The sequence below is a fragment of the Myotis lucifugus genome, unplaced genomic scaffold, assembly GCF_000147115.1.
Source record: "Myotis lucifugus unplaced genomic scaffold, Myoluc2.0 scaffold_5, whole genome shotgun sequence".
Taxonomy (NCBI): domain Eukaryota; kingdom Metazoa; phylum Chordata; class Mammalia; order Chiroptera; family Vespertilionidae; genus Myotis; species Myotis lucifugus.
In genome coordinates, this window is record NW_005871053.1 from 19,901,266 (window position 1) to 19,921,247 (window position 19,982).

The 19,982-nt window shown below is 37.7% G+C and overlaps 1 protein-coding gene and 1 non-coding gene across 6 annotated transcripts in view; one reads left to right on the forward strand and one right to left on the reverse strand.

The window, feature by feature from the left end:
• Window positions 1-102: 102 nt before the first annotated feature.
• WDSUB1 (WD repeat, sterile alpha motif and U-box domain containing 1) overlaps window positions 103-19,982 on the forward strand; it is a 46,742-nt gene continuing 26,862 nt past the window's right edge. For 2 of the 5 annotated variants that reach the window (XM_014446153.2, XM_023745742.1), the window contains exons 1-9: window positions 1,807-1,975; window positions 2,651-3,072; window positions 5,308-5,492; window positions 6,323-6,415; window positions 11,561-11,654; window positions 13,953-13,986; window positions 15,016-15,056; window positions 15,137-15,243; window positions 15,944-16,123. In XM_014446153.2, the coding sequence (XP_014301639.1) occupies window positions 1,946-1,975; window positions 2,651-3,072; window positions 5,308-5,492; window positions 6,323-6,415; window positions 11,561-11,654; window positions 13,953-13,986; window positions 15,016-15,056; window positions 15,137-15,243; window positions 15,944-16,123 (1,186 nt within the window). In that variant the 5' untranslated portion in view covers window positions 1,807-1,945. Of the gene's footprint in view, window positions 220-1,806; window positions 1,984-2,650; window positions 3,073-5,307; window positions 5,493-6,322; window positions 6,416-11,560; window positions 11,655-13,952; window positions 13,987-15,015; window positions 15,057-15,136; window positions 15,244-15,943; window positions 16,124-19,982 lie in introns of those variants that run through there. The other 3 variants (XM_006083235.3, XM_014446149.2, XM_023745729.1) reach the window with 3 other exon arrangements.
• Window positions 8,904-9,032, reverse strand: LOC111823623. The gene has a single exon (XR_002826695.1). It is a non-coding gene; the product is annotated as a small nucleolar RNA SNORA11 (small nucleolar RNA).

Consider the following 19,982-nt stretch of genomic DNA (forward strand, 5'->3'; position numbering starts at 1 on the left):
CGTTCTCGGGTCTGAACTAAGTGCGCGGAGGCACAGGACTGCACTCGACGCGGTGGAGGCGCGGCCGTCGGGCAGGGCCCGGGGGCCAGGCGGAGCCCTGGGACCCGTGTGAGCGCCCGGCCGCGCCCGGGAAAGCCGGGCTCCCGCCGGCCGCTGAGTCCGCGGGGGCCCGGCTGGCTCGCGGAGTCGGGCCAAAGCGTGGTCCCTGCGTGCGGGGGAGTAAGTCGCGGGCTTTATTAGCGGGATTCTGGGCACTTTCGGGGTTGCTTTGGACTAGATGGGTGGGGTGGGGTGTTTGTTGACACGGTGGCCGGGGATGTAACGTCTGCCGTGACTGCCGGGGCCTCATCGCCCACACTGAGGCTCGGGCTGCTCCTCCAGGCGGACGGGGCTGAGTGGGCTCTGCCCGGGACTGTGCCCCGGAGCTGCGAAGGAGCGGCAGCCCCTTGTCGGGGAAGTACCTGTGTGCACTGCACACGGGATTGGACTTCCAGGGAAAGGACCACTGATCTTGCTTGTTTCAGTATAATAACGCGGGGTCATCTGCCAGGGTTTTACGTGTGTGTGTGTGTGTGTGTGTGTGTGTGTGTGTTTGTGTTTTGTTGTTTGTGTTTTAGGCTTCATTGGAGTTTATGTTTGAAAAAAAGAGGCTGAACTTTTGGGCTAAGATGAAAATGGGAAAAGGCGTGCTCCACCTTTTTGTAGAGGTTTCTGTAAATAAGATTAGAACAAAAGATGAATTGTACAATCCAAGGTTATATCTGTCCCTTCAGAGCTGATTATTAATTACTACCTCATTCTACACCATTTTTTTCCACTGTGAGATTTTTTTTAAACTATTGGTAACTTTATTTTAAATTTTCTCATTTTTGCATTTATGTCCACATAATATTTAAAAGCTAGAACTCAGTTAGGTTTGGAAAAGAATAAATATTCAACAAATATTTACTTGAGCACAGTATGTGCCTGAACACTGTTTTACACTCTGGATATAGAACTGAGCCAGACAAGATCTCTCCTCCTTTAGAGCTTACATTCTAGTGGGGAGACAAATAACAAGTACATCAGATGGTAATTGCTAGTCTGAGGATTGATATGCTAGGCTAGAGAGTGGCTGCTTTGGGTTGGGAAATCCTCTCTGAAAAGGGACACTGAAATTGAGATTTAAATGAAAAAAATAAGATCCCAAAAGACAAGGGAAGAGAATTTCAACCGCTTTACTAGTAAGAGGACTGAAGATCAGGAGTCTGGCCGGGGAGGCCGAAAAAAAAATGAGGGAGAGGAAGTGTGGCAGGCAAGAGCTAACTCATATAGGGTTTTGTAAGCCCTGGTGAGAAGTCTGGATTTTATGCTAAACTAGAGGCCCGGTGCACGAAATTTGTGCACTGTGGGGTGAGGGTTATCCCTCAGCCTGGCCTGCACCCTCTCCAATCTGGGACCCCTCAGCAGATGTCCGTCTGCCAGTTTAGGCCCGATCCCTGCAGGATTGGGCCTAAACCTGCAGTCATACATTCCTCTCACAATCTGGGACTACTGGCTCCTAACCACTTGCCTGCCTGATTGCCCCTAACCAAGTGGTTCTCAACCTGGGGGTCGCGACCCCTTTGGCGGTCGAACGACCCTTTCACAGGGGTCGCCTAAGACCATCCTGCATATCAGATATTTACATTATAATTCATAACAGTAGCAACATTACAGTTATGAAGTAGCAACGAAAATAATTTTATGGTTGGTCACAACATGAGGAACTGTATTTAAAGGGCCAGAAGGTTGAGAACCACTGCCCTAACTGCTTCTGCCTGCCAGCCTGATCACCTCCTAACCGCTCCCCTGCCGGCCTGATTGACACCTAACTGCTCCCCTGCCAGCCTGATGGCCCCCAACTGCCCTCCCCTGCAGACCTGATCGCCCCCATCTGCCCTCCTCTGCCGGCCATCTTGTGACAATGTGGAGGCAGCCAACTTGTGATGCCAGGGCATGAGGGTCAATTTGCATATTACCTCTATATTATATAGAATTTGTCAATTTCCTTTTCTTGGTTTCCTGGATTTATTAATTTAGTTCTTCACCTCAATTTATTCTTTATCACATAAGATGACAGAGCATGACATGATAGTTTACTACGCTGCCATTTACATTTTGAATGAAACCTTTTGTTAGTCTTTATGAGTGAACCCTACAGTTCTGCATCTTAAAGGCAGAGCAGGGCCTTGGCTCCATCCTATGAAAGGAGCAGCTGAGACTGTTAAAATAGTGAAAATCTCTTTGAGTTAAGGTGAGCAGATCTGGAATGAGACAGTGAGGAGAAGTAAGGGAAGTCTTCAAAGGTGAAACGTATACCTGACATTTTAGATATTCAATGTCAAATCAATTTGAAGTTATTTGAGGAGGTTCTCTTTTAGGAGTTATGGAACTTAATTGGTATGGCAATGGTGACTGTGGTCATCATCAGAGTTTATAGTCTTATAAATGTTTTTTTTCTGCCAAATTACCCTTATCCCTGCTATGATAGATTGTCCTTTAAAAAATATGAATGTAGGCGCTTTCATTGAACAAATTTTTAAATTGATTCTGGCCCCTGTATATGGATTCAAGTTGCAATTATTTGTATTCAAGGATCAAGTAACTTTTATCTATTTAAAAATTGCAGGATATTTTACTTCAACTGAAGAACATGGTGAAACTAATTCACACATTAGCTGATCATGGCGATGATGTCAACTGTTGTGCCTTCTCCTCTTCCCTCTTGGCTACTTGCTCCTTGGACAAAACAATTCGCCTCTACTCCCTGAGTGACTTTACTGAATTGGCACACTCTCCATTGAAGTTTCACACCTATGCTGTCCACTGCTGCTGTTTCTCCCCTTCAGGACATATTTTGGCATCATGTTCAACAGATGGTACCACTGTCCTATGGAATACTCAGAATGGACAGACATTGGCAGTGATGGTGCAGCCCAGTGGGAGCCCTGTGAGGGTTTGCCGGTTTTCCCCAGACTCCACTTGCCTGGTATCAGGGGCAGCTGATGGAACTGTTATTTTGTGGAATGCGCAGTCATACAAGTTACATAGGTATGAATATTTAAACCCTTTCCGTTTTCAGTCCTTTTAACAGGCCTACGAAAAAAAAATATTTTCATGACTTTAAGATTCAGATAAATTTCAGACATCACAAGGAAAAATATTTTGACCTGTCTTCTGAAGGTCATAAGAACAGATGTTTACTGTGATTCTTGATTTTTGTAGCTCGTTGGCTCAAGTGTTCTTAATAAAGTAATGGCCCTGGCCGGTTTGTTCACTGGTTGGAGCGTCACCTGGGACTGAAGGGTTGCAGGTTCAGTTCTGGTCCAGGGCAGGTACCTCGGTTGCAGGCTCCATCCCTGGCTCTGGTTGGGGTGCATTCGGGAGGCAACCAGTCAGTGTGTCTCTCTCACATCGATGGTTCTTTCTCTGTGTCTCTCCCCCTCCCTTCTACTCTCTCTAAAAGTCAATGGAAAAAATATCCTCGGGTGAGGATTAACTAATAATAATAATAATAATAATAATAATAATAATAGTTGGTATGTCTCACTTTAAGAGACACAACTATTTCCTTACAAGATTCTTGCTGGGTGAAAGACCTAAGCCCAGAAGGAAGAAGCTTGTGATTAGAGTGGTATTGTATTATCATTTCTTAAGAAAAAACAAAACAAAAAACCCCAACACCTGAAAACTCCTGTTGGATAAAAATACATCAATTAATTTACATGAGTAATGTTGAACTTACCAACATTAAAACTATGTACTTTTGTGTACTTACATTGTGGTGAAATGTTTATAACACAAAATTTACCATCTTTAAGTGTACAGTTCAGTGACATTAAGTACTTTAGAAACCATAAACATTTAATTGTTACCAATTAAAATAGCCTAATGTACCTTCCCCTCTCCCTACCCCTCAACATCATTCAGAGCACAAATGCCAGCTGGTAAACAAGTGTTGCTCATTTAGGTTTAGGTCTTTGGGTTGAAGAAGCTGATGTGTTTCAAGTGATGTTAATAAACTGTTTAAAGAGAAAGCACAGAAAGAATGGAATGTCTTTAAGTCATATTCTAGAAATGAAATAGAGCTGTCAGCTGAGGAATCTTTTTGAATTCTGCCTCTATAGCATTAGTTTACCAATGTATGTGATTAATGATATAAAATGATACTGCTATAGATTTGAGCACTGGATGGGACTCTGCACCAATCATTGTTTTTTTACTAGTTTATTTTTCCTAAATGAGAAAATGATATTGTTAGCACACTAGCACAGTGCTTCTTCATCTTCCCAACATCATTTTAACTCGTTAACAGCACTTTCTTTTCATAAAGAATTTGCATTTGAAGATGAGGTGAAAGGCCTTACTATTGCTTTTGGGTGATTTTAATACAAAAGTTGAAAGTACCTTTAAACCCAATAGCATGTTATTCAATAAAAATAGTTTCATCGCCCTGGCCTGTTTGGCTCAGTGGATAGAGCGTCAGCCTGTGGACTGAAGGGTCCCGGGTTTGATTCCAGCCAGGGGCGCATGCCTGGGTTGCGGGCTCTATCCCCGGTGGGGGGCGTGCAGGAGGCAGCCAATTGATGGTTCTCTTTCATCATTGATGTTTCTCTCCCTATTCCTTCCTCTCTGAAATCAACAAAGAAATATATTTAAAAAAAATAGTTTCATCTTTTAAAAAAATATGTGACTAATTTATGTTGTTGGGTGTCATCACTTTTGTTAAGTTTTGTATACAGTGGGGCCTTGACTTACGAGTTTAATTCGTTCCGTGACGAAGCTCGTAACTCAAATTACTCGTATGTCAAATCAACAGTGAACGAGTGAGACACGTGATGCTGGGCTGATGTTGTGGCGTTCACTGTGACGTTCGCTGCGCCAACTAGCGGTGGGGTATCTGAAGCTGGCTCGTAACCCGAATTTTAGCTCGCAACTCAAAGCAAAAAATCGGCCGAGAGACGGCTCGTATCTTGAAAAACTTGTTAGTGGGGACACTCGTAAGTCAAGACCCCACTGTATCTTAATGTGTCCATACATACCGACTTGCTGTTCAGGAAAATAATATGAAGGTATGTGAACTTTGGTTCGGCTTGAGCATGTTAGTTAAGATAATATTTAAATCCTCTTATTTTTAGAAAGCAGGATTTAGTTTATAGCGTAAAAAATATTTTATTTCTATAGGCATTTATAACCCTTTCTTTCTGGTTCTGTAATAGCCAAGAAATTGTGCTATAAATAAAAGGTGCTAGGAAATGAAAACCTCCTTTTTTGCTTTTATTCCAGATGTGGTAGTGTTGAGGATGGCTCCTTGGTGGCCTGTGCATTTTCTCCCGACGGAAACCTCTTTGTCACTGGCTCCTCATGTGGAGACTTAACCGTGTGGGATGATAAAATGAGATGTTTGCATAGTGAAAAAGCACATGATCTTGGAATGACCTGCTGCGATTTTTCTTCACAGCCAGTTTCTGGTAGTTATTTTATTCCTTTAAGCACTAGTGAGTCCTGTTTGTAATTTGTATATGACTTTTGGTTCTAGTTTCATCAAACAAAGAGCCCTTTTATTCATTTTAAGGAATCATCCTTTTCCATTATGTTTTCTAATCGCATTGAAATTACAAAGAGATATTATATGTGAAATCAGACTCTTTAGTATATGTATATTTTTGGTACTAGGTCTGTGAAATCTGGTGTGTATATTACGTCACATCTCAGTTTGGACTAGCCGCATTTCAAGTGTTCTGTAGCCACATGTGGCCTGGCATTACCTTGTTGGCTAGCTCAGGTCTAGACAGTAGCAGGATGGTATTGGCATTCCCCTATTTCAAACCCATCATGGCTTGTTAAAATAATGTTAAAGTAAGATAAACTGTCATATCCCAAAACACAAGCCCTATAAGTACATGTTCTGTTTCCCTGCCTCATCTCAAATCACACGTGGCCTCATGCATTTTCTTGCCACACTGGCCTTCTTTCATGTCTTCAGTGTTTCTAAGATTTTTCCAAGGGTTTTCCATGTGGACCCTTCACCTGGTTCACTCTTAATCCTCCTTTAGATTTCAGCTGGAAAGAAGTCACTCTAGATGAGCCTCCCCTGCTCTTACTTCCTAGACTCAATTTAATTAACTCACCGCTAATTCCTTGGTAGGGCCAGACCAAATGATTTCGTGGACCTTATACGGCCCTTGGGCTGAAGGTTCCCCACCCCTGAATTAATTGAATAGAATTATCATGTCAGTATAAGAAAGTGAAATATTTTTGGTTTAAATGTTTTTATCAAATATTGTGTACTTATTTTTAGATGGAGAACAAGGTCTTCAGTGTTTTCGATTGGCATCATGTGGTCAGGATTGCCAGACCAAAATTTGGGTTGTTTCTTTTAGCCATATCTTAGGTATGTATTCAACTAGTAGTTCTCTAAAATTGTTTGTGATCCAGATAAAATTTCTATTTTAATTGATCTTTTTGCCTAAGGTCCTCTGGATATTTAAGAGTGATTATTGAAATGTTTTAAGAACTTTTAACCAGAGTAAGACATACAAATGTTTTAAAAAGTTTGTGCTGACTGCTGATTGTGACCTTACTGCCAGCACACAGAGAGGTAACTACACTTTGCACTTTATCTGTTTTCAACTCTTTAGGTGGTTTTCACACAGTCTATAAATACGGTTTTTACTACTAGATTTTAAATTTATTCACTGTAGTTATTGTTCATTGTTTTTCTTGAGTCTCTTCCTCGTGCATTGAACTATTCCTTCAGGTGACCCTTTAGTGAAGAAACTGAAGTCATTCAGTTTTGGAACAGTGTCCCTTTATGTTATTTCTTTATTAATTTCTTCTCTCCTTCCTCTCTTTGTATAACTCCCATTAATTGTGTTGGACCTTCTGACATGATTTTCTATGATTGTTTCCCCCACCACCACCACCTCTCACATTTATCTATTTATCTTTTTGTCTTTTTTTCTACTTCACTGAAAAATTCCTCAGCTTTATCTTTAACCTTCTTTGAGTTTTTTCAACTCATCGATCACATTTTCAATTTCTAAAAGCTCATCTCCTCTATTTCTTTTTCATAGTGTCCTCCTTTTATTTTATGAATGCAAGATCTCTTAAAAGCTTTTAGGATATTAATGAGAGGCTTTCTGTTTTGTTTTTAAGTTCCCTTGTGTCCTGATCATCTTTGTTTGCTCTTGGGCTGTTCTTTTTGTTGTTTGTTTGTTTGTTTTTTGTTTACCCTGATCTTTCTCTTTCTTGTAGTTACTTAAAGCAAATGTCTGGTGGTCTTGTATTCCATTGACATTTAAAAATTAGACAATAGGATGTTTAGAAGCTCTGTGCACATGGTGGTTTGTTTTGCTGACTTCCCTTTAGTATGAGGAGGTGGGTAGTTGACCCTTATTGGGGAGAGGTTGGGAGCTTAGAGAATTTGGGGGTTCTGACCTCTGGAACTGCCCTGGAGCTCCCCTGGCAGTTATTTTCCTTAGAAATGTTTGCCTGGGGAAGAGCATCTGGCTGTGGAGCAACATGCTGTGGCAGGTCAGGGAGGAAGACACTGAGTGTTTCATAAACAGACTTTAGTTACCTTTTCTATTTCCAGGTCTATATTTGTGTCGTTCAGACTTTCCTTTCCCCCAGCTGTTGATAATCCCAAATCCTTTGGAGTTTCCTAGGGCAGATTAGTTTTCTCTAGGCATTCTGGGCTATTACTCCTCTGAACTATCTATTCAGTTAATTTCCTTTCTGCCTTCCCAAAATTGGTTTCAGTTTCTGGTTTGCTGATGCCCCATTCCTGTTCTCTTCATTGATGTGAATTTATCTTTATTCCTTTATTAACATATTTTTTTATTTTTATTTTTTAAATATATATTTTATTGATTTTTTACAGAGAGGAAGGGAGAGGGATAGAGACTCAGAAACATCGATGAGAGAGAAACATCGATCAGCTGCCTCCTGCACACCTCCCACTGGGTATGTGCCCGCAACCAAGGTACATGCCCTTAACCAGAATCGAACCTGGGACCCTTGAGTCCGCAGGCCGACGCTCTATCCACTGAGCCAAACCGGCTAGGGCAATATTTTATTTTTTTAATATATTTTTATTGATTTCAGAGAGGAAGAGAGAGGGAGAGATAGATAGCAACATCAATGATGAGAGAGAATCATTGATTGGCTGCCTCCTGCCCGCCCACACTGGGGAGCAAGCCCGCAACCTGGGCATGTGCCCTGACCTGGAATCGAACCATGACCTCCTTGTTCATAAATCGACGCTCAACCGCTGAGCCATGCTGGCTGGGCCCTTTATTACCATTAATGGGAGCTCTGAAATATATGGTCAATTGGCCATTTGCTTTAGACACCTAAAATATTCTTACTGTATTATCTAATAAGCTTCAGTTATATCACAGACTACATTTTGTTCATAATTATTGTGAAAGATAAGCAAAGTGGGGACAGTAGTTGAAGTGGTAAGCACAGATTTTAACCAGTAATACACTGTTGCAATAGGGAAAAGAGTCCACCATGAACTGAACTCAACCTCAGGTTATACCGAGGTAACTGGGCATTTTAAAGGAAGAAGGAAGGTGGGGGTGTTGATTCATGTGAAACCCATCTTGGTTTGCTAATTGGAACTTAAGGAAGTTAAACTACTAACTTCCTACAGGGCCTGGGAGTCAGGAACCCTATCTTCAGGTGTTGGATGAAATAAATAGTAATTTTTTGACAGCCTTGAGTTTTCTCATGCAGGCACTTTAAGGAGGCTAGAGTCATGCTGGGGATTCAACCTTGGGCTCTTAGAAACTATGTTAGTCTTTATAGGCCAAGATCAAGGACTAGTTGAGAAGACAACTCAGAAGAATCTGGCAGAGTTTTTTCTTTTTTTTTTTTATAGGGCGTAATGTCACAGGAAGGCCACAGTATTCTGCCACCCATGAGGAGTAAGCCCAAGTTGCTGTTGGATGTGTTGTACTCAGAGGAGCCATTCTTCAGGCGCTCTGCTCTCTCCACACCCACCTGGCAGAGTTTGGTCAAAGAGAGACTCTTTGTCATTATACTAGTGTATAAAGAAGGGCCTATTATCAGGAAAGAGATGCATTTCTTTTTGTGGAAATTTAGTTATTTCATTGTGTATTAGGTTACACTTAGTAACTTGCTGAGGAGGATAAGAGTTCCTTTATTTCTCTCATCTATCCTACCTCTGCCTTCTGTTCCTATCAAAGTAAAATTCTTATAAGAAGCCATGAACATAGTCATATATATATATATATAGATGTTCTATATTTGTAGATGTTCTAAACACAATATATTTTAAATAAAATTGTTTCAAAGTAAAGCTTCTTATACCTTGTCTGGAAAATGTGTCTTTACACTGATTCTTTTAAAAATATACATAGCAGCCCTGGCTCGTGTGGCCCAATTGGTTGGGCTTCGTCCATGTTCGATTCCCAGTCAGAGCACAGGCCCGGGTTGTGGGCTCAATCCCCGGTAGGGGGCGTGCACGAGGCAGATAACCAATGTTTTGCTCTCACATGGATGTTCTCTCTCTTCCTTCCTCTCTCTAAAAAATCAATAAAAAATCTTAAAAAGATATACATAACAGTTTATTAATGTTCATTTAAAACATTTTTATAAAGCATTTATGTCATTTGTACCCTATTTTAATTGCTTATCTGTGGGGGAGACTAGATAGACATATGTATCTTATATTTGAGAATATAACCTTTTCTTATGGTCATATTGCAAGTTTTTTGGTCTTCATTTGGTTGGTGGCTTAACATTTTTGCTTTGTTTGATTGATTATGCCTATTTACTGATCTGCATGTTCTAAACAGTGCTTTTAATGCCCATGTCTGTTCTCTCAGATAAAAATGTATTTTTTCTATTTTGAACAGAAATAAAATACATATTTAATAATAAATAAAAACAAATATATTTTTTTTCTTTGTGTGGAAACTTGCTCTAATGATCTTTTTGTTTAGTTAAGTACTTGCTATTTTAAGAGCCAGTAACACTTCAAAAAAGTTTTCATTTGGTCTGAGAAAACTATAGATTTCACTTAGTTCCTTGTCCTCTCCCACCCCCAGGGCAATTTCTTCTTAATAATTATTTTTATAGGCTGTTACTAAAATATACTGAGTTCCTTTAAAATAGTTGTGATATTTCTTTTCAAGAGCTTATAGAAAGCAAAAGATTTTAGTGTTACCATACTTGGTAGGCATAAGATATATTGGAATTATAAGATGTATAAATTACCATTGATTATTTTTCATGTATGAAATGAGAAAATATTTAATATCAGATTTTAAAAACTACTGCTATTTGATTCTTTTTAGGCTTTTGGGAAATTGATATATGTATATTATTAACTGATCCTATATAATAAAAGCCTAATATGCTAAGTGTCCGGTCATCCGGTTTTCCGTTCAACCAAAGTGTAATATGCTAATGCTATGCTAAGGCCACTCAGCTGCTTGCTATGACATGCACTGACCACCAGGGGGCAGACAGTCAACCGGTGGACCAGTCATTATGACGTGCACTGACCACCAGGGGACAGACGCTCCAACTGGTAGGTTAGCTTTCTGCTGGGGTCTGGCCGATCAGGACTGAGCGAGACAGGCTGGACATGCCCTGGAACCCTCCTGCGGCCCTTCCCAGCTGGCCAACCTTCCATGTCCCTCCTTGGCCCCAATCGTGCACCGGGTGGGGTCCCTCGGCCTGGCCTGCACCCTCTCACTATCCGGGATTCCTCGGGGGATGTTGGAGAGCCAGTTTTGGCCCAATCCCGCAGGCCAGGCCGAGGGACCCCGCTGGTGCACTAATTCGTGCACCGGGCCTCTAGTCTATATAATAAAAGCCTAAGCGACTGTTATGGCAGAATGACCAGTTGCTATGATGCGCACTGATCACTAGGGGGCAGACACTCAATGCAGGAGCTGCCCCCTGGTGCTAAGTGCACTCCCACAGGGGGAGTGCTGCTCAGTCAGAAGCCGGGCTCACTGCTGGCAAGTGCAGCAGCGGTGGCAGGAGCCTCTCCTGCCTCCGTGGCAGCACTAAGGAGCAGCGAGCCGGGCACTAAGAATCAGCGAGCTGGGCAGTAAGGAGCAGTAAGCAGGTGGGCGGTAAGGATCAACGGGTCCCGGACTGCGAGAGGGCACAGGCTGGGCTGAGGAAACCCTTCCCCCCCAGTGTACGAATTTTGTGAACTGGGCATCTAGTATATTTAATATTATTAAATATATTTTAAAATCAAATACAAAGATTACAATATACTTTAAATTTTTATATATTTTTAAAAATTGATAATTATAGCAATCCCCTGTCTAATGTTTGCTGAACACACCATTTTCTTTACCTATTTCTGAACTTTTGAAACTATTTAATCACACTACATTCCAATATCTGAGTTGCATGGGAATTTTTTTTATTTGTGTTCTGTAGGCACTCAAAGATTAATTGAATAAATAATTGTGTAATAGCTTTGACATAAGAATGAATTCTAAGGGTCAGCTTGCTAATTTTCTCACCTTATTATTTGCAGGTTTTAAATTAAAATATAAAAGTGCACTGAGTGGGCACAGTGCTCCTGTTCTGACTTGTGCTTTTTCTTACAATGGGCAGATGCTAGTCTCAGGGTAAGCTATTTAGTTGTAATTTCCTTAAACCATTTTGATATGAATTAGTACAGACATTTACCATATAGATATGGGTTTATGTCTGGACTCTGTTCTGTTCCATTGATCTTTGTGTCTGTTTTTATACCAGTACCATGTACTATAGTCTTATAACATAGTTTCATATCAGATAAAGTGATACCTTCAACTTTGATAGGGATTGCATTGGCTCTGTAGATTGCTTTGGGTAGTATGAACGTTTTAATGACGTTAATTCTTCCTGTCCATGAGCATGGTATTTGTTCAGTCTTATTGTTTGCTATTCCCATATGTGAACTCTTGCTTGTTGTCCTAATTTCTGTTTTCCCAATACAATGCTTTTAAGATTACTAATCATGATCCAGCTTCTCATTTATATATCTTTAGGATGGATTAATTTTAATTGTACCAGTGGTAGTCTCAGAAATTGGAATTTTCTTTTAGTTTCCTTTTTTGAGGATGCTCAGAAGTAATGGACTTTTCCCTAAGAATTTGATATTCCAAAAACAATACCTTGGCCCTAACCGGTTTGGCTCAGTAGATAGAGCATCGGCCTGCGGACTGAAGGGTCCCAGGTTCGCTTCCGGTCAAGGGCATGTACCTTGGTTGTGGGCACATCCCCAGTAGGGGGTGTGCAGGAGGCGGCTGATTGATGTTTCTCTCTCATCGATGTTTCTAACTCTTTATCCCTCTCCCTTCCTCTGCCTTCCTCTCTGTAAAAAAATCAGTAAAATATATTTTAAAAAACAAACAAACAAAAAAACAATACCTTGTACTGTAAGGGATTTAAGACTAAATAAGAATGTCTATAAATTATGTCTAGCATATACATACTCAACTAATGTTAGGTATGAGTATGATTTCTTAGTTTTTTGACTGAAATTTAACACATAATGCTATAACTATGTTTGTTTTTTTTGGCATCCAAATGCATTTATATGATTCCCATTTTCTTGTATTTTATTTTACATTTGAACATTTAAAGTATAATTCTTATTTTGAGTGTATGACAAGATGCTGCATTCAAGATGCATTATCAACACTCAATAGCCTACTAAACAAGGAATTTTAACTCTTATTGAAAGGAATTTTGCCCTAACCGGTTTGGCTCAGTGGATAGAGCATTGGCCTGTGGACTGAAGGGTCCCAGGTTCGATTCTGATTAAGGGCATGTACCTTGGTTGTGGGCACATCCCCAGTAGTGGGTGTGCAGGAGGCAGATGATCAATGTTTCTCTCTCATCGATGTTTCTAACTCTCTATCCCTCTCCCTTCCTCTCTGTAAAAAATCAATAAAATATATTTTTTTAAAAAAGAAAGGAATTTTAAGGCTTCTATAGGTATGATTCCTGTGGTCAGACTATAATCAGCTACCTTTTAATAATAAGTACAAATATTATTAAAGTTGTACAGAGGGTGGTAACACTTGTTGTGTTTTCTTGCTTGCAACATATATCATGAGGTATAAACATCATTTCCAAAAGGGGAAAATACCATATAGGGCATATTTATCTGTTGTTTTTAATTATGTACTTTGTATAGTATTGCCTTTTTTTGTTTGATGATTTTTTTCCACCACTGGAATAATCCCTGGTGATTTTTGATGTGAGAGATGCACATCAATTGATTGCCTCCCACACGTGCCTGGACCAGGGCGGAGGATCAAACCTGAAACCCAGCTATGTGCCCTTGACCAGGAATTGAACCGAAGACCCTTCGATGTGTAGGTCTATGCTCTAACCACTGAGAACACTGGCCCTGATGGTGGTTTTTAATTTTTATACCATTAACCTAAGCCATGTAGAGTTCATATCAAGTTTAAAATTATAATTTTCAAAAATGGGTCACAATCAAGACATATATATTGATTAGTATTAAGGCACAACCATATCAATGATAAGGAACAATGCTATCTGAAGCAAAAACCAAGTAGCAAGTAATACCTTTTCCTTGTAGTGGTTTTTCCCTTTGAGTTACTAACTTGAAATGGGGTTGTGTCTTATTTATACATAAGAAATTCTTATTCTCTTTATGCCTTATATAGTATATATAAGTTGCATATGCTAGTGTTTAATAAAGATTATAATTTTCTGATAAATTTCATATATGGCATGTAGTTGTTTAAATAAAAGTTCATCATATAAAAAAAGTGCATTCTAAATGTGTATCAATATTTTAGCCTTTTCTGAAAAAGTTATTTAAATGATTTTAAAATACTAATTAAGTAGATACTATACTGTTTTTATAGAATTTTTCACTCATACTTTTTTTTCTTTTAAAGATCAGTGGATAAGTCTGTTATAGTGTATGACATTGTAAGTATTTAAAAATCTTGGTGTGTGATCTGTGTAAAGTATGTTTATTTATTAGGCTACTGAACGTCAAGTTTAGTTAGGCAAGATGAAAAAAATATATACTTTTTTCCTGTTTAGCGTGCCCAATAATATAATATAAACATTTTCAGAGATGCGGAAATAGTTATGCAAGTAAGGTACTAGTTCTGGGACAAGTCCTTGAATATTTCAATAATGATTTTAAAGTGGAAAGATGTTTAATCTGAGCAGAGAAAATGCAGATGTAAAGAGCATCGATATCCAAAATACTGCTTTATAGCAATTATTCTTAAAGTTTTACACCAGGTTTTCATAACAACAAAGGGTGAATGTTTTACCCCAGGATATGTTAGGGTACAGCTGAGAGTGGCCAACCACTGTTTGAGTCCTGGCTAGATTTAGAGACCATTATGAGAAAGAGTAGGTTATAATGTTTTTGGGGAGAATGGGAGTTTTGGGTAGAACCATATGAATAAAGACCAGGTTGCACGAGTATGAAGAAAAATCAACATTCACATATAGTGAAGATGTAGTTAATTAAAATATTCTCCAGGAGAAGTCAGTGTTGAGGAAAGACTTATTCTGATAGTGGAGGGCCAGCTAAGTGTATTCAGAATCTAAGTGACTAATTTCTACTCACTGGTTTTCCAGTAGGTGCAAGTCAAATGCCAGAGCAAAAATATAAATTATTTCACATAATAGATGTTTAGGTTATTATCAGTAAGTTCAAACACATCAGCAAAAGTCAAGAATACATTATACTAAAAATTTCTAGGAAAGTGGGCAGTAGACAACAGTGCTGATAATTAAAGAGTGAAATAGGTACCTGATAATTTTATTAGGTGTAGATGCTATTTTTTTATTCATTGGGTAAAGTTTCAACCTATATTAGTAACTAATAATATTAAAACACATAGAGTATATAAACCATTTATGTCAAACAATTTTTTGTTATTAGTAACTTTTGCCTGAGTAAATATAAAGCAATTTTTTTGTTGTTTTGTTTTTCAGAATACTGAAAATATACTTCACACATTGACTCAGCATACCAGGTTTGAACTTAACCTTATTTTGTATTAATATAATTAAAAAAATAGTATGAGGATACATAATAGTTGTTTTTATTAACTAGGTATGTCACAACTTGTGCCTTTGCCCCCAATATCCTTTTGCTTGCTACTGGTTCAATGGACAAAACAGTGAACATCTGGCAGTTTGACCCAGAAACACTTGGCCAAGGTTAGTAAGGACATTATATTTAACCCAGTTCAACCCCGTTCACCTCTAAAATCAGAAATTCACTATTTATTTTATTTTTTACTAGTTATTATTGCTTTTCTCAGTATAAAGTATACATCCTTATTTAAATATAATTTAAAAATAGTTTTAGAGAAGACAGTGTTAAAGTAGTTACCTATGTTAAAACTCTCAATAAATACTTTGGGTGCACACTCATGTATATCACATGTCCCATAGTTTTGTAAGCTATTTATACTCCATACTCATTTTTTCAAAATAAATATAGCCTGCAAACAAAATAGAAATTATAGTTTTATTTTTGGCCTCATCAAGCAATGCTGACACATAATTTAAGAGTTTTATTTATTTTTATCACTGCCAAAATTAACTAAATAGTGGAGCTAATATGCAGATGAGAGAGCCAATAGAATTCTTTTCCTGATAAGTATTTTATAAAATAAAGAAAAATTGTTTTTATTCAGCAAAAAAAGTTCCAAAAGAGTTGTATTTAATGTATTAAATATCACTTTAATTATACATGCTATTTGATGTTCTGAAAAATTTTAAAGGGATGTTAAAGTAGTAAAACACAGATTTAAGGACATTTTATTTACTTTTTAATATATAAAGGAAACCATTTTTTGTTGTTATTATTTCACTTGCCTATTTGTTTGTGGGATTGTTTTGTTTGCTTTTTAAGCAAGGAGCACAGAAGGGCAACTGAAACAGTTCACTGAAGATTGGTCCGAAGATGATGTCTCAGCGTGGCTTTGTGCACAAGATTTAAAAGACCTTGTTGGTGTTTTCAAAATGAATAACATCGATGGGAGAGAATTGTTGAATCTTACAAAAGAAAGCCTGGCTGATGATTTGAAAATTGGTAAGATTATGAAAGATTATATCTTTGTAGAGGACAATATATTTTCACTAGCTTATGGCAGCGATTTTCAACCTTTTTCATCTCATGGAACACATAAACTAATTACTAAAATTCTACGGCACACCAAAAATATATTATTTTTTGCTGATTTGATAAAAAATACGTGTAATTTTGATTCACGCACACCAGACGGCTATTATTAGTTGGCTGTTGTCATTTTGTTATTTGCCAATCTAAGGGAAAGAGGTCAATGCCCCTGACTAAATAGTTAAGATATTGCATGTTCTAGAAATTCTTGCAGCACACTAGTTGAAAATTGCTGGATTATGGAAAATAAATGTTTAGGTAACTTAAGCCACCATGTAACTGTAATTTTAGGGAGGCTGGGTGAAAAAGTGAAGAGATTAAGCAGAAAAAAAAGCACACAACCTCATAGACAAATACATAGACAACAGTATAGTGATTACAGAGGGGAGAAAGGAAAGAGTGGGGAGATAGAAGAGAGTAAAGGGAGCATAAATGGTGGTGGAAGGAGAGTTGACTTGGTTTGGTAAGCACAATACAATGTAAATGACATGTTGTAGAATTGTACCCCTGTAATCTATATAATTTTATTAATCAGTCACCCCAATAAATTCAATAAAAAACTAAATTTAAAAAATATTTTTAAAATTTGAGATGTAATTACATGATAAAAATCACCCTTTTATAAGCGAACAATGCAGTGGTTTTTAGTATATTTATGGGGTTGTACAACTACCACCACTATCTAATTTTGAACATTTTCATCACTTCAAAAGAAACCCCATGCCTGTTAGCAGTCACTCCTTATTCCCTTTCTCTCTAGTCCCTGGCAACTACTAATCTATTTTCTGTCTCTAAAGATTTGTCTATTGTTTGTTGTTGTTGTTTTACTTGTATTTTATTCAGACAAATTAAACATTTCTTTCATTTCTACATCTTTATTTGGTTTCTTCTATTTTTTTTAATTCTTTAAGGATTTGCCTGTTCTTGACATTTCATATGGCCTTTTGTGTCTGGACTCTTTTACTTATTAGCAGATTTTCAATGTTTATCCATGGTGTAGCATATGTTAGTACTTCATGACTTTTCATGACTGAATCTTGGTTTTTTTCCAAATTTATCACTTTTTGCTACCCATTCTTCAGTGGATTGAATTTAGATTGTTTCAGCTTTTTAGCTGTTATAATAATGTGGCTAGGAAATTCATGCACAAGTTGAGTGAGCATCTGTTTGCAGTTTTCTTGGCTGTATAATTAGGAATGGAATTGGTAGGTCAGATGGTAACTCTGTGCTTACATTTGAGGAACTGCCAGACTATTTTCCAAAGCACCTGTGCTATTTTACATTCTCACTAGCAATGTATACGTTTACAATTTCTCCATATCATCAACACTTGCGTTTGCTTTCTAAATTATAGCCCTCCTTTTGGTTTCTCATTGTGGTTTTGATATGCATTTTTCTGGTGATTAGTGTGCTTGTTGGCCATTTTTATATCATCTTTGGAGAAATGTCTATTCAGATCCTTTGCCCATATTAAAAATAGGTGCCTGGCTAGGTGTGGCTCATAGTTGAGCATCAACCCAGGAACCAAGAGGTCACCGGTTCGATTCCCGGTCAGGGCATATGCCCGGGTTGCGGGCTTGATCCCCAGTAGGGGGCATGCAGGAGGCAGCCAATCAATGATTCTTTCTCATCATTGATGTTTCTATCTCTCCCTCTCCCTTTCACTCTGAAATCAATAAAAATATATTTAAAAAACAAACAAACCAAAAACTAGGTTGTTTTTTTATTGTTGAGTTGTTTATATATAAATTTAGATGCTAGACCCTTATCAAATATAAATATTTTTTCCCTTTACTACACAAAAGTATTAAATTTTGATGAAGTCCACTTTATCTGTGTGTTTTTTTCCTTTTGTTGCATATACCGTGGGTGTAATATCTAAGAAACCATTGCCTAATCCCAAGTCTCAAAGATTTACACCTATGTTTTCTTTTTTTTTTCTTTTTTTTTTTTAATATATTTTATTGATTTTTTACAGAGAGGAAGGAAGAGAGATAGAGAGTTAGAAACATCGATGAGAGAGAAGCATCGATCAGCTGCCTCCTGCACATCTCCTACTGGGGATGTGCCCGCAACCCAGGTACATGCCCTTGACCGGAATCGAACCTGGGACCTTTCAGTCCGCAGGCCGACGCTCTATCCACTGAGCCAAACCGGTTTCGGCTACACCTATGTTTTCTTCTATGACTTTTACAGATTTAGCTCTTAGATTTAGGTGTGTGATCAATTTTTACTTTATTTTTATAAATGATATAAAGTAGAGATCCAACTTCATTTTTTTTTAGATGTGGATATGTAGTTTTCTTAGCACCATTTGTTGAAAAAAACTGTTCTTTCCCCTTTGAATTATCTTGGCACCTTTTTGAAAAATCAATTGACCATATATGCGAGGGTTTATTTCTAGACTCTTAATTCTATTTCATAGATCTGTTTGTCTGTTATAATAGTACCACACTGTTTTAATTACTGTAGATTTGTAGTAAATTTTGAAATTGAAAAGTGTGTGGGTGTTTTTTTTCCAAGATTGGTTTTGCTACTCTGGGTCCTTTGCATTTCCATATGAATTTTATGCAAAATTTTAATTGCTGCAAAAGAGCCACCTGATATTTCCAAGGATTATATTGAATTTGTAGACTAATCTCAGGATTACTGTCATCTTAACAATGTTAAACTTTTTAATCCATAAACACAGGCTATTTTTCTATTTTTTCAGGTCTTTTAAAAATGTCTTTCAACAAGTTTTTGTAATTTTCAGTGTTCAAGTCATTTTTTTCTTAAGTGTAAAATTCTGTGGTTTTTAGTAAATACATCACTACCTAATTTCAGAACATTTTTTACCCTCCAAAAGAACCCCAGTCTTTTCCAAGCCTCTGGCAACCACTAATCTATTTTTCTCTCTCTATGGATTTGTCTATTTTTGACATTTTTTGTAAGTGGAACCATACAATATGTGGCCTTTGTATCTGGCTTCTTTTATTTAACATAATACTTTTTTAACAGTCATGTTTTTGTGTGTTTAAGTATTCATTCCTTTTTATGGCTGCATAATATTTCATTGTATGGCTATGGATATACCACATTTTGTTTATCCGTTTACCACATGATGGACATTTGGGTTGCTTCCACTTCTTGGCTATCATCAGCTATGCTGCTGTGAACATATATGTCTGTGTTTTTATGTGAATATATGTTTTCATTTGTCTTGAGTATAGTTAGGAATAGAATAACTCTACATTTAACATTTTGAGGAACTGCCAGGCTGTCTTCCAAAGCAGCTGTACCATTTTTCATTCCCGCCAGCAATATGTGAGGATCCCAATTTCTTCATCTTTGTAAGCACCTGTTGTTACCTGTCTTCTTGATTATAGCCATTCTAGCAGATGTGAAGTGGTATTTTATTGTGGTTTTGATTTGCATTTACCTAATGACATGGAGCATCTTTGCAAGTGCTTATTGGCCATTTGTAATCTTTCGGGAGAAATGTCTAAAATTGGTTTATTTGCCTATTTATTGTTGAGTTGTACGAGTTGTTTATGTATTCTGGATACTAGATCCTTATCAAAAACAGTTTGAAGTCTTAGTGTTATGCTCTAATAAACATAAGAAAACAGACACAATTCTCAATATGCTATAGTAAAATCTTAATTAACCAGAAAGTTTAGGAAATAGAATATCTATAATGAGATTTATTGTTAATGAAGAGTCAAATAACAATGTTTATTATCAAGGACCATTTTAAAGTATAGTATTATACTTTCCTTATATAGTAAAG